Here is a 22956-nt window from a genome sequence, read left to right as displayed (position 1 = left end):
CAAGAGCAGCTCAAGCAAAGAGGACGACTTGGGAGTAGGGCCAAGAGATGATTGGCCCCTCCCATAAAAGACCAGCAACGGCGTTTGGACTCTTTGCCAGAAAACAATGTTGATAGCTTTGTCTTGTTGCATTTGTATCAGTAACTTCTGAACTTTTGCCAAGAAAGGCCTTCGGCAGTTTGCGTAATTGGACCAAGGTTTGCGATAGGACAGAGGAATTACGTTGGGAGGAATTTGCTTTAATTTAGTTGGACTACACTGAGAATGAAGTAATTCTCAGCTGTTTTAATAAAGTTTGTTTTTACACTGACTGAGTTTCCTACTACCTACTTGGGCCTGAGTCACAGCACAGCCACTGGATCCCCTCCCCTGGAATCTGCTAATCTTCAGCGTCCCTGTGATCAATTTCCCAGGTTGTGTACGCCAAGGACTGTCCGCTGGCAGCTGCCAAGGCCATCCAAGGCCTCCGAGCAGTATTTGATGAGACTTACCCAGATCCTGTACGTGTTGTCTCCATTGGCATACCAGTTGAGGACATGCTGAATGATCCCTCCAGCACAGCAGGCGCCATCACATCTGTTGAGTTCTGCGGGGGCACGTGAGTACATTGCGGTTGCGGGGGTGGGGGAAAGGCATCGGGAAACCAAAAACTGTAAATCGTGCATTACCTAGCAGATTAGGTCTTCAGATCCAGACATTTATTCAGTTGGCTGAGATGAGAGATATTAAAAACTTGCCTACGGCCTCTGAACTTACCAGCTGTAGAGATTTTCAGTCATCCAGGTCATGGTTATCCCAAAGGGGCTTTTTCAGGAGGCAACGTGAATGGCGTGGGAGTAGGAATGGATTTTCCAGAGAGAGAAAAATTGCAAACTACAGGAACCAGGAGCGCCACTCAGGAGATCCTGGGGACATAGATAAACCACCAAGTGCTTCAACGACCCTCTAAAATAGAGGTTTCCAACCTTGGCAACTTTAAGACCTGTGGACTTCAACTCCCAGAATTCTGGAAGTTGTCAAGGTTAGAGACCCCTCCTCTAAAAGGATGCAAATGTCCAGCTGTCTGCAAAGAATATAAATTCTTCCATTCCCCACTATCCTGTCAGAGCTGAAGAAGCTTCTTGGATGAGAAGCGAAACGTCTTCAAAAGAAAAACAAAACAAAACGAGAAAGTCCAGTCGCCTCCTGAAAAAAGCACCTTTGGGACTGAAGTTTTCATGTTTTTGCAGGCATTTGCAGAACTCGAGCCACGCCGGACACTTCGTCATTGTGTCAGAAGAAGCGATAGCGAAGGGCATCCGGAGGATAGTGGCCGTCACTGGGGCCGAAGCGCAAAAGGTCAGTGGAGAAGGAAGAGAGCGCCAGACCGCTCTGGGGAAAGCTGAGTGAGTTGAGGACCTGACCTATTTATTTTTATTTATTTTATTTTATTTGCATTTATATCCCGCCCTTCTCCAAAGATTCAGGGCGGCTTACAATGTGTTAAACAATAGTCTTCATCCGTTTGTATATTATATACAAAGTCAACTTATTGCCCCCAACAATCTGGGTCCTCATTTTATCTACCTTATAAAGGATGGAAGGCTGAGTCAACCTTGGGCCTGGTGGGGCTTGAACCTGCAGTAATTGCAAGCAGCTCCTGTTAATAACAGACTGTCTTACCAGTCTGAGCCACAGAGGCCCAGGACTGATCCATTGGATCCCTGTTTAATTTTAAGCTAAGAGACCAGTCAATCTGATTGTTTTCCCTTTAGGCATGCTGGGCAGAGGCTGCTGCCAGTTTGGACCGGTTCACCCGAACCGGTCGTTCCAAGCATGGGTTGATCCCACCCCCGACGCTATCCAGTCCTAGATATCTCACTTTCCGGCCCCTTGCCCCGTCCCGCTGGCCAGATGATTTGCGCGCCTCTCTTGTTCTACTAACCGAGGCTGACCTAGCAGGTGTGCAGGAAGCCGCCCCCACCGAAAAAGCCTAGTTTTAGGTGTAGCGGGCGTGCACGCGCGCTCATATTTTTGGCAAATTGCTTGTTAAACTATGTGCAGCCCACCTCTGCTTACATCCAGTTGTGGGATTCAGCCGGTTCGCACCACTTCGGAAGAACCGGTTGTTAACTGTCTGAGCAGTTTGATGAACTGGTTGTTGGAAGAAATTATTAGGGCAGAGAACCGGTTGTTAAATTATTTGAATCCCACCACTGCTTACATCCCTTTTCTCTTCAAGGCCTTGAGGAAATCAGAAGGACTGAACAAGCAGCTGGCTGACCTAGAAACCAAAGTGAAGATCCAAACGACACCCAACAAAGACGTCCAACGTGAAATTGCAGATCTTGGCGAGGTAAGGAAAGGGAAAAGGAAAGGAAAGGCCTTTCTAGCCTCTGTCTTAGGATCCTCTAGTACAGGGGGTCGGCAACCTGCGGCTCTGGATCCACATGTGGCTCTTTCATCCTTCTGCTGCAGCTCCCTATCTCCAGTCGGCTCCACAATTGATAGGGCTTTTGGGTGGAGGAAAAAGGATGCCGTGCTAGGAGGAGACTCTATGGTGGGGGAACCGGACTTCCGGTTGACTCCAGAATTGAAGGTGGGGGCTTTCGGTTAGGACCTTTGTGGCTCTTTGAATGTTTAAGGTTGCCGACCCCTGCTCTAGTAAGGCTGGTCATCTCCAAGCTACTGGCTAAAGAATTGCAGTTCACAACTTGCTGGCTGGGTTTTACAGACAGGACTTTACATATCGGTATCAAAGAGGCTCTCAAATGCAAATTCAGTAGCTGTGATATTCAGGAGCCGTGGTAGCGCAGTGGTTAGAATGCAGTATTGCAGGCTGACTCTGCCCACTGTCAGGAGTTCGATCTTGACCGGCTCAAGGTGGACTCAGTCTTCCATCCTTCCGAGGTCAGTGAAATGAGGACCCATTTCAATGTTGGGAGGCAATATGCTAACATTGTAAACTGCTCAGAAAGTGCTGTAAAAGCACTATGAAGCGGTGTATAAGCCTTAAGTGCTTATTGTCGTATGCTGGAGAGGTCTGCGCTTGGCTAATAGGAGAAGGATTACTTTCTTGAATATTACAGTCCCAGATTCTTCTTCTTGTGCCATATCCATCATTGGACGTTGGCAATTATGTTGGCGATCCTATTTTTATCAACAGCCGCACGAAAATGTGCTGCTGAGTTTTGTCCAAACCAGTCCCTTAAGGTTTTGAAGCGTGATGTTCTTTTTCTGCCTGGACCTTGTTTGCCTTCAATCTTTCCCTGGAGGATTAAATTGGAAGTATGCCGTATTTTTCTGGGTGTCACATCACATGTCTAACTTTCGCTTTTTGATGGCTTTGATGATTTCCCTTTGCTTTCCCAGGTGGCTTATCACCACCTCATTTGTGACTTTGTTAACCCAGTTTATACGTAACAGCCGTCTGTAAATCCACATTTCTAGTTTCTTCAAGTGGTTTTCCGTCAGAGACCAACTCTCTACTCCTTAGAGCAGGATAGAAAAGATGTCACATCTGACAAGCCTGATTTTCAGTCTTAGGCTTATGTCGTGACTGCAGAAGACCTTTTGCATGTTGAAGAACGCTGTTCGAGCTTTCTCTATCCTTGCCTTTACTTCACTGATCATGTCCCAGCTTTCATGTAAATTAAAACCGAGGTACGAGTCCCAGATTAAAGAATTAAATTAATTATATTAAATTAAAGAATTAGAAACTTTAGGGATGGGAGCCCACCACATCTGAAGCTATAACATCGAGATTGTTAAGGGTAATCTGGGTTCACAACCAAGGTTGTGGACTGCTGAGCAAAGTACCCTACGCATGAAAACGACTAAGACTGGTTCTATACAATAACAGCCACTTGCAGACAAACTGGGGTTTGATATTCCTTTACTTTTAGGGAAAAGGCAACGTCATAGTCCAAAAACAATTTTAGGTCATACACATATAAAGTCAGTCAGTCTTCTTACCAAGGTAGACTTGTAAAACAAACAAGGTCTTCTTTCAGTTCAGTTCAGTTCAATTCACAACAGTCAGTATCTTGAGGAATCAGTAACTAGCCATGATCAAGCAACGATCATAAAGCTCAAGTATGCAGTTGCAGCATGTCTTCAGCTTACAATGCTGTATCGTCTCTGTAGATTCCCCAAACAAGCCATAATTTAATAGTCCTTTTATACATTGGCTACAGAGCTCAGCCAATCAGGATGCTTGCAATGATGCAGCACAGCCTTAAAGCAATATCATGCCTTTCTATAAACATACATAGTTAGTTTATATATTGCCTGGCCAACTAGTTAGGCAAATAATAATTTCCTGACAGAGATGTTTTCTATTTTGCAGGCCCTGGCTACGGCCATCATTCCCCAGTGGCAGAAAGATGAACTCAGAGAAGCCCTAAAAGCACTGAAGAAGATTATGGATGATTTGGATCGGGCCAGCAAAGCCGACATCCAGAAAAGAGTGAGCTTCTCTCCTGATTTCCTTTCCCCGTGCTATTTACTCATGAAGAGCTTAGAAATTGTTCTAAGGTAGTCCTTGATTTTTGACAAGAGACCGTTCAAAGTTAATCTCCCAGGGAGATCCCAGGAGGTACATAAGAACCTGCTTCTGAAGTTCCAACTCCCTCTCACCTCATCCTCATGTGAAGAGACTGCATCCAGACTGCATTTATGGCTGTTTGCAGTGTCCCACAGTCGTGCGACCACCTTTTTAGGTTTTTGGCAAAAAATTGGCATTTCTGGTTTTGGACAAAACCAGCCCATAGCGAACCATGGGCTGCCAAAAAGATCCTTAAACTCAGGTTAGTCGTCCTGGTGAGTCATTTTATGACCATCACGAATAATGACCAGGATGGGCAGGCTCTGTTCGTGGTTATAAGCTGAGAACTCTGCATTTTCCCTTTGAAATCTAGGCAGATGGCGAACTGCAAAGAACTGTGTTGCTGCTACTGCTTGTATCGTAAAGAGCAGCATGGCTGTTCCTTTTATCATGTGGTGTCGTCTTTCTGATTCTGGACCTTTAACTTGGTCATCTTTAGAAACAAAAATCCTAAGAGAACAATTCCCAATCTGGGAGGTTTTGAGTGTGCAAAGACTAAAACTTCCAGAAGTCCTAACAGTTGCCATACTAGATAGAAATTCTGGGGGGTGTAACTCTTAAAACATCTGGAAGAACCGCATGTTGGCAAAGGTTTGTCATAACTTGTCCCACCTTCTCTCTTGAATCTTTATTTTAGCAAGCCAGACTTGGCTGAGAAGTTGGCACATTTATTTTTGTCGCGCACGTGTGCGCCTTTGTACCTGGCATAATACATAGACCCAGGGGTGGGATTCAGCCAATTCGGGCGAACCGGGTGCTAATTTTACATCTGATTTGCCAAACCGGTAGTTGGAAGGAATGGCTGGCCCTGCCCATCCTGCCCCGCCCCTCCTAGGAGTCTCCACGCAGCCCATTTTGGATGCCAGGTAAGTGCAAGGCCTGCGTGGAGGCCGTGGGAGGGGGAAAAAAGGGCCTTCCGGAAGTCCGGAAACAGGCCCATTTCCTGCCTCCGGAGCCTGGAGGAGGCCATTTTTGCTCTCCCGGAGGTTCGAGGAAAGCTTCCAGAGTTTGGGAAGGCCAAAAATGCCCCCCTCCCTCACTGTGGTACAGGAGGCCGAGTAGGCCACGCCCACCATGGCCACGCCCACCCATCAACCGGGCAGCAAAGCAGTTGCTAAATTTTTTGAATCCCACTCCTGCACATACCCCAGCTAAGGACAACATGTAGAGTAAGGACTCTCTCTGCCTCGTTTTTCCATCTCTTTTGCGACCTCAGTTAGGCAACCTCACATTTGTCTCATGCGTCTCTTTCTTCTCCAAGGTGCTGGACAAAATGAAGCAGCTCATTGAAGCTTATCCCAACCAGCCTCTGGTCATTCTGAAAATGGAGAATGGTGCTTCTGCTAAGGTACTGCCCCCCACCCCAAGTGCAACCATCCTTTGTGAGGCCGTGGTGGTGCCGGGGTTAGAATGCAGCATTGCAGGCTAATTCTGCCAACTGTCAGCAGTTCGATCCTGAAAGGCTGAAGGTTTGACTCAACCTTCCAATCTACCGAGGACGGTAAAATATGGACCTGTTGTGACCGAGGCCCAAGTAGTGATTACCAAACACAGTTCAGTCCTGCTCAAACATATTTTATTAGAACAGCTGAGAATTAATTCAGTCACCAACCTTTGTTGTCTTTGGCAACCTGCCAAAGGCTTTTCTTGGTAAAAACCCCGCAAAGTTCAAGAGATGCTGACAAGAAGCAATGGAATCAACATTGCTTTTCTACAAAGAACCCAATGGCTCGTTGCTGCTCTTTTAAGCCTTATGGGAGGGGCCAATTATCTCCTGGCCTTACTCCGGAGTCGTCCTTTTTGCTTTAGCTGCTCTTGCCTTCTGGCAGCTCTTCACATGAGTGCATGAGGAACAGGCTCCTCCTGTTCCTCTGCCTCTCTGCTGTCCACCTCTGGAGGCTCCGGAGTCCGTGCATCGCTCCCAGATGGCCCTGGCCCCATCTCTGCCTCCGATGCAGAGCCTTGTCCAGGCCTTCCCCTGACTCCAGGACTGGCCCATCGTCCTTCCCAGCCTCCTCACTGTCCAGCTCCGCTGCCAGGTCCGCAGACTGCTGATGGACCACAACAGAACCCAGATTGTTGAGGGGCAATAGGCTGACTTGGTAAACTCCTTATAGAGCAAGGGTCTCCAACCTTGGCAACTTTAAGACTTGTGGACTTCAACTCTCAGAATTCCTCAGCCAGCTTTGCTTTGCTGGCTGAGGAACTCTGAGAGTTGAAGTCCACAAGTCTTAAAGTTGCCAAGGTTGGAGACCCCTGTTATAGTGGGCTATCAAGCACTGTGAAGTGGTATATAAGTCTTTAAGTGCTATTGTGAAAGGGGCAGAGGTGCATAGAGAGATATAACTGATGGGGTCGCAAAGAGTCAGACCTGACTTAGCAACCGAACAACAAAACACAGAGAGAAAGTTGCACATTTGGTTCCCATCTAGAGGACAAGAAGTGGCTGCATACACACACACACACACACACACACACACCCCTCTTCTTGGCATGAGAAATGATCCGTGGCCTTTTCTCCAGCCTGACCTCCCTCAATCGCCAAATGTTGAGGGGTTATTTCAGTTCTTCAGTTCTTTCCTGGTCCAGCTTCAAATGCCACTTCCCAGCACCCTCTTTCTCCACAGGCCTTGAATGAATCCCTGAAGCTCTTGAAGACACATTCTCCCGAGACAGCCGCGATGCTTTTCAGCGTGGATAACGAAGCAGGCAAAATTACCTGCTTATGCCAAGTTCCTCAGGTAAATAAGATTGGGAGCACCTCTGGAGTCTGGGTAGAATACGGATAATTCAAGAAACGAAAATCATGAGCTTCGAGCCAAGCTCGCAGAAGAAATCCAGTTATTTATTAGGAGCTCCACGTCAGCATTGTACCCAAATGAAGCCAACTCTGACCCCACGTAATTTATGGCCCTAATCATGACCCTGTTTCCCCCCCTCCCCCCAGGGTGTGTCATCAATCACATTCATCAACGGAGCAATTTTGCAGGTTGTAGAGATCACTCCCCTCCGGCCGCTGTGGGTAACCCTGGGAGACAGCCTTGAGAGAGATATGTCTGGAATGTGCTCCTGTTTTTGGCTGCCGTGTTGCTTCATCAGTTTCCCATCCCCCCTTGCCTATGGCAACTCGAGAGCAGGCCAGGGATGCTTTGCGAGTTGACACGTGGTTTGTTTTAATTGCAGATTTGCAAGTGTTTTGTCTTTCAGGAAGTTGTGCCGTTCTTGGTGCTCTCTGAGCTTGCAGGTTGTTTTCTTGCAGGCGTTCCATTCCCAAACTAGGTAACGTATTTGATAATGAAACATCTGCAAGAAAACAACCGGGCTCAGAGTGCAACAAGGGACACCACAGTTCAATCCAGCGCTACAAATGTTCCCTTCTGTCGGTTGCAGGAAGTTGCCGGCAAAGGTCTGAAGGCCAGCGAGTGGGTACAGCAAGTCTCCGTGCTGATGGATGGCAAGGGAGGAGGGAAAGACCTGTCTGCCCAGGCGACGGGCAAAAACACAGATTGCCTCGAGGAAGCCCTCCAGGTGGCCACCGAATTTGCCAAGCTGAAGCTCAGCGAATTGAAGAACTGAACCCCCCCACCTGGCATCAAACTCGGGAAGGACGTTCCTTGCCTGCAGGCCTATAGCTTAGATGTTTCTTTTAGCGCCATCGGTGGAGGACTAGACCGTACGTGGTTGTCCTACATTTATCCAGCATGAACTCAAGAGAGACGGTTGGAAAAGTCGATTATCTGGATAGTTGGCCATGAAGCCAGAGCCGTGCCCTTTGACCCCCCACCTCTTGAGAATAGCCGTGCCATCTCAGGACACCTGCTGCTAAGGAACTGACCCTCCAGTTTGTCACATAAGTGTATCCTTCATTGCAATGCCACTGTGCAGTTTAAAGGGAATCGTGCAGTTAGTTTCCTTCTCATCTGTGATTTAAGCACTAAGTTTGGCGTGTTATGTGAATATACGCAGGGATGACTCTGACCTGCCGTCGTCCCATTTTTTCTTTTCTAACCATAGAAACCTCCTTCCCCCCTCATTGTTTTAAACCTCCGTTAGAATGAGCCTGCCCTACCCCACCCCGTGGAAAATTGGAGGGGAGGGGTGTGTCAGATAGGGCCAATGCTGAATAAAACAAGCAGACTCTGTGTATCGCACAGTAGAAATAACAAGCGTGTCGTTTTATTGGAGCAGCGCGTTGCATGCCACGGAAGAGAGTGAACGCTTCGGATTTAACACAATTTGTTCTCCTTTGCAGAAAACATTGGGGAAATGAAGCTTTTTTTCCCCCCTCTCACGCAACAAGCTGTGTCGTATCCCACTCCTCCTCTGACGGCCGGGTCGGGGAATTCTGTATCAAGCATGGCCACAAAGCCTCTGCAGCTTTGCCAAAGTTCTGTCAGAGTTCTCAGGGCAGGCAGGAGTCCAAGGTGTGACTTCAGCAATCCAGATTAGACTTTGCCTGACTCAAAGAATGCCAGAAAGCAGATCCTTTATATAGGCCATGGGGTGTGACTCCATGACTCAGCACTTATCCTGAGGCCTGCCCCTCCCTTCCTTTTCCTGACATCGCCTCTCCATTCTCCGGAAGCGTGGATCTGTCCATCCTCCAGCTGCTGGCAATTCCAGCTCGTGACTAGCTTCAGGCTCCTCATGTTCACATGCTGTGGGGGAGGGGTTTATTTGCTCGGTCTGTCCGGGCATGGTGCCAGGACTGGGCTGGAGGCATGCCAGGCCGTTCGTCTGCACTATCAGTCCCTGGCTGAGATAACAGGAGATGAGAGGGGCCCGGCTGCGGAGAGGGGGGTGAGCGAGGCACAACAAAGCTGTGGTTGTGGATGATGGGCTGGTTGAAAACATAACTCAAAACAGATACGAGGCTTATTGAAATTGTCTCGATTACCTTAATTGCGCCCAGCTACCAGTTTCCCCGAAAATACGACCTACTCTGAAAGTGAGTCCTAGCTTGGTTTCCAACCCCCAAAATAAGCCCGGGTTAAGATCCCGGCCACTCCAGAGTGCACGGGTAAAAATTAAGCTAGGGCTGGGATGGGAGGGGTAGAGCTGCCCTACTACTTAACTTTGGACAGGCCTCGCACACCCCGACACTTGCCTTGCCGGCCCATTTCTTCTGCAGCCTGCAAGGCTTTCCTGAAGGCCTCCGTAGCTGATAATAACAACTCCAGATGGATCCGGAGCTCTGTTATCATCTGCAGAGGCCTTCAGGAAAGCCTGGCCAGCCGCAGAAGAAATTCCTGAAGGCCTCTGACAGTGAAAAGGAAGCCGGGGGTGACGCAGGCAAGTGAGGTTAGTCAGTGGATGGCATACCCCTCAAAATAAGACCTGATGTCAGCATCCAGTGCGCTTTGGATGATGATGTGACCCAGGCCCAAGAAGGCAGTAGGAAACTCAAGTCAGTATAAAAACAAACTTTATTTGAAGAGCTGAGAATCACTTCATTGTCAGCGTAGTTCAACTAAATTAAAGCAAATTCCTCCCAACACAATTCTTCAGTCCTATCACCAACCTTGGTCCAATTAGGGAAACTGCCAAAGGCCTTTCTTGGCAAAAGTTCAGAAGTCACAAAAATAAATGCAAGATGAAGACGAAGCTACCAACGTTTTCCGGCAAAGCCCAAACGCCATTGCTGGTCTGTTTTAAGCCTTATGGGAGGGGACAATCATCTCTTGGCCCTACTCCCAAGTCGTCGCCTTTGCTTGAGCTGCTCTTGCCTTCTGGCAGCTCTTCTCATGTGTGCATTAGGAACAGGCTCCTCCTGTTCCTCTGCCTCACTACTATCAGGCTCTGGAGGCTCTGGAGTCCGCACTTCACTCCCCGATGGTCCTGGCCCCACCTCTGCCTCCAACACAGAGCCCTCATCCGGGCCTTCCCCAGCCTCCAGGACTGGCCCACGCTCTTCCTCAGCCTCATCGCTGTCCGACTCCATTGCCAGCTCCGCAGGCTGCTGGCGGGCTGTAACAGGTGATCTTGAAAAAAACTAAGCAGGGTAAGGCATTCCCTCCCCACTCCTGGGGGAAGGATATTGCAAAATCCCTATTCCCACCCTACTCGGGAGCCAGCCAGAAGTGGTATTCGCCAGTTCTCCAAATTGCTCAAAGTTTCCGCTACTGGTTCTCTAGACCAGGGGTCACCAACCTTTCAGACCTCAGGGACCACTAAATTCATAATTGTAAATCCTGCGGGCCACTAATACGAATTTTCAAAAAGATAAACAGTATTTAGTGCAATATAAAAAAATGCAAATAACTTTTCTTCAGACCACCAAAATTTTCTCACAGACCACCACGGACCACCAGTTAGTGACCACTGCTCTAGAACCTGTCAGAACCTGCTGGGTTTCACTCCTGTTTGGGACAACCACGACCTGGATGACCTGAGAATCTCTACAGCCCTCAGGAACAGAGCAGCCCTGCAAATTTTGGGCTTGGACAACTTAGAACTACGCCAACTTCAGTCTGACCTGAGCACAGTACATAAAATTATCCACCACAATGTCCTACCTGTCAATGACTACTTCTGCTTCAACCACAACAATACACGAGGAAACAATAGATACAAACTCAAGGTAAACTGCTCCAAACTCTTATTGCAGAAAATATGACTTCACTAACAGAGTTGTTAATGCCTGGAATGCACTACCTGACTCTGTGGTTTCTTCCCCAAACCCCCAAAACTTTAAACTTAAACTGTCTACTGTAGACCTCACCCCATTCCTAAGAGGTCTGTAAGAGGCTTGCATAAGTGCACTTGCGTGCCTACCATCCCTGTCCTAATATTCCTTTTTACTTACTCTTTTCGTGTATCCAAATTACGTTTATACTTTTACTGTTATCTTATATACGATAGATAGATAGATAGATAGATAGATAGATAGATAGATAGATAGATAGATAGATAGATAGATAGATAGATAGATAGATAGATAGCAAGAGAATACAGATGGATGGATGGATAGATGAGAGAGAGAGAGAGAATACAGATGGATGGAGAGAGAGGGAATACAAATGGATGGATGGATAGATAGGAGAGAGAGATGGAGGAAGAGAGATAAAGTGAGAGAGAAGTAGATGAAATGATTGATAGATAGGATAGATAGATAGATAGATAGATAGATAGATAGATAGATAGATAGATAGATAGATAGATTGAGAGAGAGAGAGAATACAGATGGATGGAGAGAGAGAGGAGAGAGGGAATATGGATGGATGGATGGATGGATAGAGGGAGGGAGGGAGGGAGGGAGATAAAGTGAGAGAGAGATAATTAGATGAGATGATAGAGAGAGAGATGATAGATCTAAGCCATGCGCAAAAAGCGCTCTAAGCGGTGGAGACGCTCCAGCCGGCCGCGGAGAGCCAAAGCCGGCAGGGGGAGCTCCGGGGCGAAAAGGCCTCCTTCGCCGCTTTCCTCCGCCCTTCCCTTTCCGGAGCCAGGCGCGCCAAAGCCGGGAGGGGGTGGCCATGCCGCTGGATCACCGGCGTGTGCCGGGCCCGGAGGAGTCCCAGTCGCCTCTGCTGTACGTGCCGCCGGAGGGCCAGAAGGAGAGCGACGAAGAGATCCAAGCCAGCCGGGACCCTTCGGCTTTGCAGCCTCTCTTCGCCCGCGTGGGCCTGCTGAGCCAAGCCAAAGGCTCGGCCTACGTGGAGCTGGACGGAGGCACTAAAGTCTTGTGCTCCGTAGCCGGGCCGCGCGAAGCGGGCGGCGGCGTCCCGGCTACCGAACCCCGCGGCCGCTTAGTCTGCGACTTCCGACGGGCTCCTTTCTCCGGCCGCGGAGCCCGTAGCCATCCGGCCGACAAAGAACCCGAGCTGACTCTGGCTTTGCAAGAAGCGCTGGAACCGGCCGTGCGCTTGGCGCGCTACCCGCGGGCGCAGCTGGAAGTCAGCGCGCTGCTCCTGCAAGACGGCGGCTCGGCTTTGGCCGCCGCCTTGTGCGCCGCCGGCTTGGCCTTAGCCGACGCCGGCGTCGAGCTCTACGACCTGGTGGCGGCTTGCGCGCTCAGCCGGGCGGCCTCCGGCGAGTGGCGCCTCCAACCCACCGAGCCCGAGGAGCGCGCCGCCGCCGCCCGCCTCACCGTGGCGCTCCTGCCATCCCTCAACCAAGTGGCCGGCTTGCTGGGCAGCGGCGACGGCGGTCAGGTCGACAGCTGGGCTCAAGCGCTCCGCCTGGGTCTCGACGGCTGCCAGCGGCTTTACCCGCTGCTGCGCCAGAGCCTCCTGCGCGCAGCCAAGCGCCGCCAAACGCACGAGGGTCCCCAGGAGGAGCCCGCCGAGATGGAGACGGAGGAAGCTGCAGCGGGGAAGGCTTGAGAACTCGCGGCTTTTTCCAACCGGGGCGTTTGGAGCAGGGATCGGGGCGACGACGACACTTCGGACCTTCGATGTGGGAAGCAGGTGAAGAAGGACGGAGGGATGGCGAGGAAGAGACCTTGCCGGATCCCCAAGGGCTGCCTTTGGAAACTTTACGCACGCCCTCCGCTTGGAGGTGACATTGCTGCAAGGTCCCACCCACCCCCAAGAAGCTGTGACTGTGACTCTCAAGAAAAGATGGGACTGGCGTTGGTCAGGAATGGTGTAGGGTCTCCTGCTTGAGCAGAGGGGGGATTGCGGGGGTTGGACTAGATGACCTGGAAGGTCCCTTCCAACTCTGTTAATCTGTTCTTCTTTACCTTGGGGGTCCACCAGAGTCTTGTCTTTTTAAAAACTTTTTAAAGACTTTCAAGAAAAGTTTGGGCTGCCATTGGTCAGAAATGGTGTACAGCAGGGATGCCCAAACTTGGCCCCTTGAAGAGTGGTGGACTTCAACTCCCAGAATTCCCCAGCCAGCAACTTGCTCATATTTATAGCTCATGCTGGCTGGGGAATTCTGGGAGTTGAAGTCCACCACTCTTCAAGGGGCCAAGTTTGGACACCTCTGGTGTAGAGTCTCCTGCTTGAGCAGAGGGGGGTGGCGGGGGTTGGACTAGATGATCTAAAACAGAGATCTCCAACCTTGGCAACTTTAAGACTTGTGGACTTCAACTCCCAGAATTCCTCAGCCAGCTTTGCTGGCTGAGGAACTCTGGGAGCTGAAGTCCACAAGTCTTAAAGTTGCCAAGGTTGGAGACCCCTGGACTAGATGACCTATAAGATCCCTTCCAACTCTGTTAATCTGTTAAACCTGTTTCGACTCCAATTTTGTACAGTTGACTCTTTTTTAAAAAAAAAAAAAAGTTGGGTAACTAACCCTTGAACCCACAACTACTGAAATTTGATGATACGAGAGAATGTTGGTCCTGCGGAAAACGGCCTTTGCCCTGTTTGTTAATGTGGTCCTTCTTTGGACGAAAAGGGAAGACTTGGTTTCACGGGAGTTTTTTGCCAGTTAGGTTTTAGGTTGAAGTGATGGCTTTTGAGTTTTCACCAGAAACCACAGTTAACCACGATTGACCTGGAAAAAAAACCTGATGTCTTAAGAGGGGCGTCCGTGGCGATTCAGGTTATGACATTAAGAAATAACATGGCTTGTTTCATTCCTTATGAACTCAGCGTGATCCACTGGTTAACCATAATTTATTTAGTGCTTTGGACAGATACAGCCAGTAGCTTGTGTAAATGCATGTTTTTAAAGGTCAAATTAATGTTGATACCATTTTTTCACACAAAAATGAGAGGGGGGGGAACCTCAGTCTTGTTTGTTTTGCTTTGTTTTGTTTTTCCTGGCTTCTTCTGTCTAGGAAATAAGCCACATTGTTATCTTTTACTTCTTGTTTTTCATCCTAGGTTGACTAAATCCTTGTTAGTACAATTTTTTTTGTTCATATCTTCTCGAGTCTCCTTCAGCATTCTCCTGACTTTCATTGAGTGTGATTTTTTCCCCCTCAGATTAATAATTCACTGGGACTTGATTTTCTGGCTGTTAATCCGAACATATCAGTTCAACAGACCGGTTATCTTGTTTATAATTAAAACATTTCTTTTGTAAAGCTTTGTGTTTTCTATAGGTTTGCTTTGTATATTGAAACATTTTGCTTCCTCCCGTTGTAGAGAATAAAGAATGTTATTTTAATGAAAATAAGCAAAAACTACTTAGGCAAAGAGGCGTGGGTGAAGCTTTTAAGTCTGGAGAGATGAGATAACATTCAGAAGAGGATAAAGTAGAGAGGTATACTGTTTTCCGGCGTGCACGAAGAGCAGCTAGCCGGGGCGCATATGTGCTTTCTGTAAACCAAAAGAGCAGCTGGCGACGACGTGCATGCCCATAGAGTGGGCTCTGGCTTGCATGCCATAGGTTCGCCATCACGAGACTAGAAGAACCTGCACCAAAGGCCCCCATGACGTCTATCATTAATCACCTAACACCTCCCTTACCTTGAGGGAGATGGGTGGTTTAGAAATAAGAAATATAAATAAAATATTCGCGCCATAAAATCTTCGGTCCGGCCTTGCTTAGGACAATGTGTGCCACGCAAATCCCAGAACGACATCCTTTGATGTCTGCAGACAAGATTAAGCAGGACTCGGAAGCATCTTTTGCACCTGACCTGCAATTGCTCTTTGAAAGAAAAAAAAACAAAACACAGTTGATCTGTAGCACGTTGCTACTGTTTTATTTCAGAGCCACAACGATTGGTTCAAATGTGCAGTCACGGTGCCTGCTTTTCCTTCCCCTCCCCACCCCACCCCTTTTCTCCCATCCCGGACCTATGTTTAAGGTTGTTCTCTAACAACAGCACCCAAGGTCCTCCCGTAAGTTGACGTAGGTAGCTCTCCGCCAGCTACGGAGCAGCAGCGATGCTGCAGCTGGACTCCTGTCTCCTCTGTACCAGCACGGATTGCAAGGAAGCGACGTCGGAGGCTGCACAAGCTGAAGCCTTGGGAAGGAAACGCGATACATAGAAAAGGAAGCGCTTGGCGAGGGATCCCAGCAAGGTAGCCCTCCTTACTGGCTTCCTTCGGGATCCGGTGTGTGGTTTCTCACCTGCAAGGGAACAAAAGACTCTGATATGGTAACTATCTATGGTAACTCTGAGCTTGTTCAATTGCAGCTGCTCTGTTTTTAAGCCGATTGGAGGTCATCCATGGCTTCCTATGGCATCTGAATCAGGTATCTAGAGCTATAAAAAGGTAAAGGTTTCCCTCGCACATACATGCTAATTGTTGTCGACTCTAGGGGGCCATGCTTATCTCTTTCAAAGCCAAAGAGCCAGCACTGTCCGAAGACATCTCTGTGGTCATGTGGCCAGCATGACTCAACCCCAAAGGCGCATGGAACGCTGTTACCTTCCCACCAAGGTGGTCCCTATTTTTTTCGAAACTGCTAGGTTGGCAGAAGCTGGGACAAGTAACGGGAGCTCACCCTGTTAACGGGACCTCACCCTGTTACACGGCAGCACTAGGAATTCGAACCACTGAGCTGCCGACCTTTCGATCGACAAGCTCAACATCCTAGCCCCTGAGCCACCGCGTCCCTATAGAGCTATAGAAACATATTACATTTCGTAGTTCCCAAATGTCGGATATTATGGAAAGAGAGCGATCAGAAGCTGGAAGGAATAACCTTTTCAGTGCTCAATGCACCTTCAGAATTATTTGGGCGAGCATCTGATAGGGTTAAAATTAGGGGTGGGCTGCTCAGTGTGCCCAGAGAGAGAAATAGCTGCCTCTACCTAAGATGGAACTCACAGCCTCCTGATTGTGAGGCGAGAGCTCCACCTCTAGGCCACCGTACCACTCTTGAGGTATTACACTATTGTTTTGAAGTATTTTCAAATTCAAAACGGTAGGAAGTCATACCACCAGTTTTTAGCAACTGGATTCAGAGATGGTTTAGGGCATGGGTCTCCAGCCTTGGTCCCTTTAAGACTTGTGGACTTCAACTCAAGTCACACCAATGAAACATGGCTAAGCCACGGTTTACATACCAGGGCGAGCATTCTGAGATCCCGCAACTCAATTCAACCCTTCCCTCATTCTTTGCATGGGAAATAAACCATGCAGCATTTTTTAATGCGGGAAACCAAAACCAAACCCCCTGCATTATGGTTTAATGTTAAGGGTGAGCCGGATCACTAGCTGGCAGCAACTCACCAGGTTTTAGTTATTTCATGCTTTGCCCTTGAAAGCCTCTTGGTTCCAGAATCTTCCAAATGCTACTGCCAAATTGTAATGTTTAATGTCACGGAAAGAGACGGTGATTCGATGCAGAAGAAGCAACGTTAATTGTCTAATTAAGTGGAATTTAATTGCAGTTAAATCGGGGACATTATTTTCTTCGTTCTGCTTCCCTTTTTTTGGTCTTGCCCTTTAGAAGCACCTTCACGCTCTTGCATGGTCCTTAGCCTAAAAAAAATTGGGACACCCCCCCCCCTTCCCTACATTATAGGTAAAGGTTCCCCTCGCACATATGTGCTAGTCATTCCTGACTCTAGGGGGCAGTGCTCATCTGCGTTTCAAAGCCGAAGAGCCAGTGCTGTCCGAAGACATCTCCAGGGTTATGTGGCCAGCATGACTAAATGCCAAAGGTGCACAGAGCACTGTTACCTTCCCAACAAAGGTGGTCCCTATTTTTCTCCTTGCATTTTTTACATGCTTTCGAACTGCTAGGTTGGCAGAAGCTGGGACAAGTAACGGGAGCTCACGGGAGCTCACCCTGTTAAGCGCACTAGGGATTCAAACCGCTGAACTGCCGACCTTTCGATCGACAAGCTCAGCGCCTTAGCCACCGAGCCACCACGTCCCCTTCATTTCATCAATCTCTTGGCAAATTTTTTTTTTTTTTTTTTTTGTTTACATTTATACCCCGCCCTTCTCCGAAGACTCAGGGCGGCTTACAATGTATAGGGCAATAGTCTCATTCTATTTGTATATATTTACAAAGTCAACTTATTGCCCCCCCAACAATCTGGGTCCTCATTTTACCTACCTTATAAAGGATGGAAGGCTGAGTCAACCTTGGGCCGGGCTCGAACCTGCAGTAATTGCAGGCTTTGTGTTCTTAATAACAGGCCTTACCAGGCAGAGCTAAACCGGCCCTGCAAATATCCCAAAGGCGCTTTTTCGAAAGACACCCGGACTTCCTTTGTTTTTGTTTTTCCTTGAACCGAAGAAACTTCTTGGATGAGAAGCGAAACGTCTTCAAGGTAAAACAAAAGTCCAGATGCCTTTTGAAAAGAAAAGAAAAAACCACCTTTGAGACAGCCACGGCCTGAGAATCTCCAGAGACGCTCTTGACAAAATAAATAACCTGAGCAGATTACAACCCAGGCATTAATTCAGCGGCCAAATCTTCTTTGCAGCTCGGTGTTTTCCAGCTAAGCTACCTTCAACAGCAAAGACCTCTAGAACTGTATCGTCCATTTCCACCCTGAAGTGGATGATACCATTCTGCCCTCCCCTCCCCCTCCCTCCCCCTCCCTCCCCCCCAATGCTTCTGAGCTATGTGATAACAGGAGGAGGAGAAACAGCAGCGTAAACACGCCATTGAGGCAAATGAGGATGGATGCTCTGATGTGTGAAGGAAATGCAGTAAAATCCCATCTGGCCGAGTAAATGCTGCTCCCTTGGCATAAACCTCACAGCCCCGCTTACCGCCGTGGCTTCTTCGGTGTCTGTGCTCTCCTCTGCGCTGTCAACCTCTTGCTGAGGGGGGTGACCCTCATTTTTGGCGCTTTCCTTCATCCTGATCAGTTCTCCTGCTGGGGAGGAAGGGTCCACGCCTGCGAACAATTTCCTCTTGCTGTCCTTGGCACCTGTGAGATCAGAGATGCTCAAGGGGGGTGCGGGAGGTGTCTCCTATTCTAGCCAGGAAGATCAGGGAATTTTGAGGGTTCGCCCATCTGTGAAACACGTTTTAAATAAAGGTAGTCCTCGACTTACAACCATTTCACGGTTTGACTCGGCCTTCCATCCTTCCGAGGTGGGTAAAATGAGGATCCAAATTGTTAGGGGCAATATAAGTGCCAGATCCCACTGTAACAACATTGCCAAAAAGGCACTAAGAGTTGTTAACCCTAATCTTGCTTAGTTTCTTCTCTGGTAATATTGTACTGCAAACTAGGGCATACAAAACATTTGCTAGACCAATTCTTGAATACAGCTCATCTGTCTGGAACCCGCACTGCATATTGGACATAAATACAATCGAGAGAGTCCAGAGGTATTTTACGAGAAGGGTCCTCCACTCCTCTACCCGCAATAAAATACCTTATGCCATCAGATTTCAAATTTTGGGCTTAGACAATTTTGAACTACGCCAACCTCAGTCTGACCTAAGCATAGTACATAAAATTACCTACCAGAGTGTCCTACCAGCCAATGACTACTTCAGCTTCAACCGCAATACACAAGCACACAATAGATACAAACTCAAGGTAAACCGCTCCAAACTTGATTGCAGATAATATGACTTCAGTAACAGAGTGGTCGGTGCCTGGAATGCACTACCTGACTTTGTAGTTTCTTCCCCAAACCCCCAAAACTTTAATCTTAAACTGTCTACTGTTGACCTCACCCCATTCTAAGAGGTCCGTAAGGGGCGTGCATAGGCGCACCAGCATGCCTACCGTCCCTGTCCTACTATTCCTTTTTACTTACTCTTTTCATGTATCCAAATTACGTTTATACTATTACCTGTTATCTTATATATGATTGACAAATAAATAAATAAAATAAAATAAATGTATCTGTATGAAAATTAAACGAAAATGTAAAAATCGTCTGCATTCAAATTACTTGGCCACATTATTTTTCAGTATCTTAAGATCCTGTAGGTGTAGGACAACGTTCCTCAACCTTTCCTGGTTGGTGATCCAGTGCGTTGGGGGCGATAGTTTTGTGTGAGGGCTCTAAGCAGTTTTCAAGGAAAGATTTGGACAATCTTTGAAAGGGGCGGGGCGCATGTGCGGGGGCTGCCCATACATTGCACTTTGGGGGTTCAGGTGCCCATTTGCACGCACGCATTTGCACATGTGCGTTTGCCCGCACGCACACGCTTTGACCACTCGGTCCCAAAAATGTTAGCCATCACTGGTATAAGTTCTCCTGCCTTAGGCAGGGGGTTGGACTAGAAGATCTCCAAGGTCCCTTCTAGCCCTTCGATTCCCTAACTCTTCTCTCCCTCACCTGTGGGGTGTTCCCGCTGTTGATCCATCCGATTGAGGCTTTCCAGCAAGTTGTCCACCTGTGCTTTGATCTGGCTTAATTCCCCTTTGATGGAGTGCAATTCTTCGGCTCGCACTGCAGGGAGGAGGAGAGAGAGAGACGGAATAATGAGCTGCGTTCCTTTTAAAGACCCTCTGCAGAAATTAAACTGGGAAACGTGGACTGGGGGAGGAGGGGGAGCAGTTCATTCGTAGCTTTTATGCCGGCAGCCATTTGCATCCGTGCTAATGAACAGGATAATTTCCCAGCTTTTGCAAACAGCAAAATCTAAAAAAAAAAAAAAAAAAACAGCTGCTGCCAAAGACGCCACAATAAAGATCAGGAGAATTGTTTCCCTGTGTACATCTGCAACAAACAAATTGGCTCGTATTGAGTGTTGTTGTTTTTTAAACTCGGAAATCCTTTCCTTCCAAAGAAGCAGATTTGTATAAGAACGGTTTGTACGTTATTCCTGGTCCTTCTGGCCTTTGACTGAATCGGCTGGCTAGTTCAATACGAAATGCTGCTTTTGTTTTTAAATTTCCACCATTGTTTCTCCAGGTTACATTTCCTGTTCTGTCTTTTCCCTTACGGCAACCAAAATTCTGCTTTCTCTATCTTCATTGTTTCTGCCATATTTGAAGACCTGAATGGTGTAGGATCTGCTTGGGTGAGGGGGGGGTTGGGCTAGATGACCTATAAGGTCCCTTCCAACTCTCTTAATCTGTATCTGTAGCTCCTTCTGTCTTCTACTTGCTTTTTTCCTAATTTCCTTTTTTTCCCCTTAAAAAACTGAACTGGAAGCCTTGTCACCAGCCCTGCTGAGCATCCTAAAGATTTTGCTCTGTGCTCCACACAGCTGCTCAGCCAACCAGAATTGACTGCTTGACAACAGATGTACAAAGGAATATTTAACCTTGGCTAGACAAAGATATCCAAGTCTCTGCATCTGATGACATGAGCTATAGCTCGTGGAAGCTTTTGCCTTTCAATAATGTGGTGTGATGTGAGAGCTTCATCACTGGAGGCTTTCAAGAAGAAATTGGACTGCCATTTGTCAAAAATGGTGTTTGGGCAGGGGGTTGGACTAGATGACCTACAAAGCCCCTTCCAACTCTGTTAATCTAGTGCAATAAAACATATTAGATGGAAAATATGCTGCCAGACGCCTGATTTTTGCCAGCCGAAACCAATGTTTCTCAATCTGGGCCTCTGGTGGCTCAGACTGCTAAGACAGTCTGTTATTAACAGCAGCTGCTTGCAATTACTGCAGGTTCAAGTCCCACCAGGCCCAAGGTTGACTCAGCCTTCCATCCTTTATAAGGTAGGTAAAATGAGGACCCAGATTGTTGGGGGCAATAAGTTGACTTTGTATATAATATACAAATGGATGAAGACTATTGCTTAACATAGTGTAAGCCGCCCTGAGTCTACGGAGAAGGGCGGGATATAAATGCAAAAAAAAAAAAAAAATCTTAACAACTTGAAGATGTGTGGACTCCAACTCCCAGAATTTATGGCTGGAGAATTCTGGGAGTTGGAAATCCACAGATCTTCAAGTTGCCGAGGTTGAGAAACACTGCCCTAAACTAAGATGGCTCAATAGCAGGGGTGAAATGCTAAGATGGCTCAATAGCAGGGGTGAAATGCTCCCGGTTTGGACCGGATCGCCCGATCCAGTAGCGATGGCGGCGGGTAGTTCGTAGAACCAGTAGCAAAAATCCTGCCCCCCCATGCCCAGCTGAGCCATCATCAGAGGTGTTTTTTTTTACTTTTAAAACCATTTTTTCTTTGGCCGAAAAAATGCTTTTAAAAGTTAAAAAAAAAAGCTTCTGATGATCGCGCAGCTCAGCTGGGATCGTCAGAGCCTTTTAAAAGCATTTTTTCTACAACCTCTTCCGCCAAAGAGGTTGTAAAAAAATGCTTTTAAAAAGCTCTAATGATCCCAGCTGAGTTGCCTGATCGTCAGAGGCTTTTTTTTTCTTTTAAAGGCAAAAAAAATGCTTTTAAAAGAAAACAAAAGCTTCTGTTGATCAGGCAACTCAGCTGGGATCGTCAGAGCCTTTTAAAAGCATTTTTTCTACAACCTCTTTAGCTGAAGAGGTAGAAAAAATGCTTTTAAAAGTAAAAAAAAGCTGTGATGATCGTACGGCTCAGCTGGGATCGTCAGAGCCTTTTAAAAGCATTTTTTCTACAACCTCTTCCGCCAAAGAGGTTGTAAAAAATGCTTTTAAAAGCCTCTAATGATCCCAGCTGAGTTGCCTGATCATCAGGGGCTTTTTTTCTTTAAAGGCAAAAATGCTTTTAAAAGTTAAAAAAAAGCCTCTGATGATCCAGCAGCTCAGCTGGGATCGTCAGAGCCTTTTAAAAGCATTTTTTACAACCTCTTTGGCCGAAGAGGTTGTAGAAAAAATGCTTTTAAAAGTTTAAAAAAAAAAGTTGGCCACACCCACCCAGTCACATTACACACACACACACACACACACACACACACACACCAAGCCATGCCCACATAACTGGTAGTAACAAATTTTACATTTCACCACTGCTCAATAGCCCATCTTGCCCCCAAAGTCTCTCAACAACATCGGGGTCCCCCAGACACTCACATTTTGTACGTCCTGTTGTGGGATTGCTGTTGCTTCTTAAGACTGTGTGTGGGCTCAGTCTGGTTTTACTTTCAGCGCCTAGATGGCTTCTCCTGGTCTTGATAGGAATGTGTCCAATAAGAGGAGGGATCTTCTGATATTCATAGATCCTGCAGGAAAGGTGGGCAGGAGAAGTTGATTTGTTAGTCCCTTTCTAAGGGACTAAATTCAAGACAGAGCAGGGGTGAAATCCAGCAGGTTCTGACAGGTTCTGGAGAACCGGTAGCGGAAATTTTGAGCAGTTCGGAGAACCGGCAGATACCACCTCTGGCTGGCCCCATAGTGGGATGGGAATGGAGATTTTGCAATATCCTTCCCCCAGGAGTGGGGTGGAAATGGAGATTTTGCAATATCCTTCCCCCAGGAGTGGGGAGGGAATGGGGATTTTGCAGTATCCTTCAGAGGTGGGTTTCAGCAGGTTCTGACCAGTTCTGGAGAACCGGTAGTGGAAATTTTGAGTAGTTTGGAGAACTGGTAGTAAAAATTCTGACTGGCCCCGCCCAAATCTATTCTCTCCCTCCCAAGTCCCAGCTGATCCGGAGGAAATGGGGATTTTGCAGTATCCTTCCCCTACCACGCCCACCAAGCC

General features: G+C 47.6%; 3 protein-coding genes across 9 annotated transcripts in view; 2 read left to right on the top strand and 1 right to left on the bottom strand.

The window, feature by feature from the left end:
• AARS1 (alanyl-tRNA synthetase 1) overlaps nucleotides 1–8748 on the top strand; it is a 32008-nt gene extending 23260 nt beyond the window's left edge. For all 4 annotated transcript variants that reach the window (XM_058155602.1, XM_058155603.1, XM_058155605.1 and 1 more), the window contains exons 16-22: nucleotides 414–598; nucleotides 1230–1338; nucleotides 2222–2335; nucleotides 4328–4447; nucleotides 5847–5933; nucleotides 7213–7326; nucleotides 7976–8748. In XM_058155602.1, the coding sequence (XP_058011585.1) occupies nucleotides 414–598; nucleotides 1230–1338; nucleotides 2222–2335; nucleotides 4328–4447; nucleotides 5847–5933; nucleotides 7213–7326; nucleotides 7976–8161 (915 nt within the window). In that variant the 3' untranslated portion in view covers nucleotides 8162–8748. The remainder of the gene's footprint in view (nucleotides 1–413; nucleotides 599–1229; nucleotides 1339–2221; nucleotides 2336–4327; nucleotides 4448–5846; nucleotides 5934–7212; nucleotides 7327–7975) is intronic.
• Nucleotides 8749–11900: 3152 nt separating this feature from the next.
• On the top strand, nucleotides 11901–13136 carry EXOSC6 (exosome component 6). Its single transcript, XM_058155612.1, has one exon. It carries the CDS (start codon nucleotides 12061–12063, stop codon nucleotides 12907–12909), a length of 849 nt encoding a protein of 282 aa, XP_058011595.1. The 5' UTR covers nucleotides 11901–12060; the 3' UTR covers nucleotides 12910–13136.
• Nucleotides 13137–15248: 2112 nt separating this feature from the next.
• The window catches only part of LOC131184401 (RNA-binding Raly-like protein), a 55811-nt gene continuing 48103 nt past the window's right edge, over nucleotides 15249–22956 (bottom strand). For all 4 annotated transcript variants that reach the window (XM_058155615.1, XM_058155613.1, XM_058155614.1 and 1 more), the window contains 4 exons: nucleotides 22329–22477; nucleotides 19702–19815; nucleotides 18169–18329; nucleotides 15249–15559 (listed from right to left, as the gene is read on the bottom strand). In XM_058155615.1, coding sequence (XP_058011598.1) covers nucleotides 15521–15559; nucleotides 18169–18329; nucleotides 19702–19815; nucleotides 22329–22477 — 463 coding nt within the window. In that variant the 3' untranslated portion in view covers nucleotides 15249–15520. The remainder of the gene's footprint in view (nucleotides 15560–18168; nucleotides 18330–19701; nucleotides 19816–22328; nucleotides 22478–22956) is intronic.

This window comes from Ahaetulla prasina, chromosome 12 (genome assembly GCF_028640845.1).
Source record: "Ahaetulla prasina isolate Xishuangbanna chromosome 12, ASM2864084v1, whole genome shotgun sequence".
NCBI classification, from domain to species: domain Eukaryota; kingdom Metazoa; phylum Chordata; class Lepidosauria; order Squamata; family Colubridae; genus Ahaetulla; species Ahaetulla prasina.
Note: the sequence above shows the minus strand (reverse complement) of the source record. Positions and strands in the feature narration are given on the sequence as shown.

Excerpts from the sequence above, each read along its gene's own strand:
- EXOSC6 (XM_058155612.1), top strand. The coding sequence starts at position 12,061 with ATGCCGCTGGATCACCGGCGTGTGCCGGGCCCGGAGGAGTCCCAGTCG.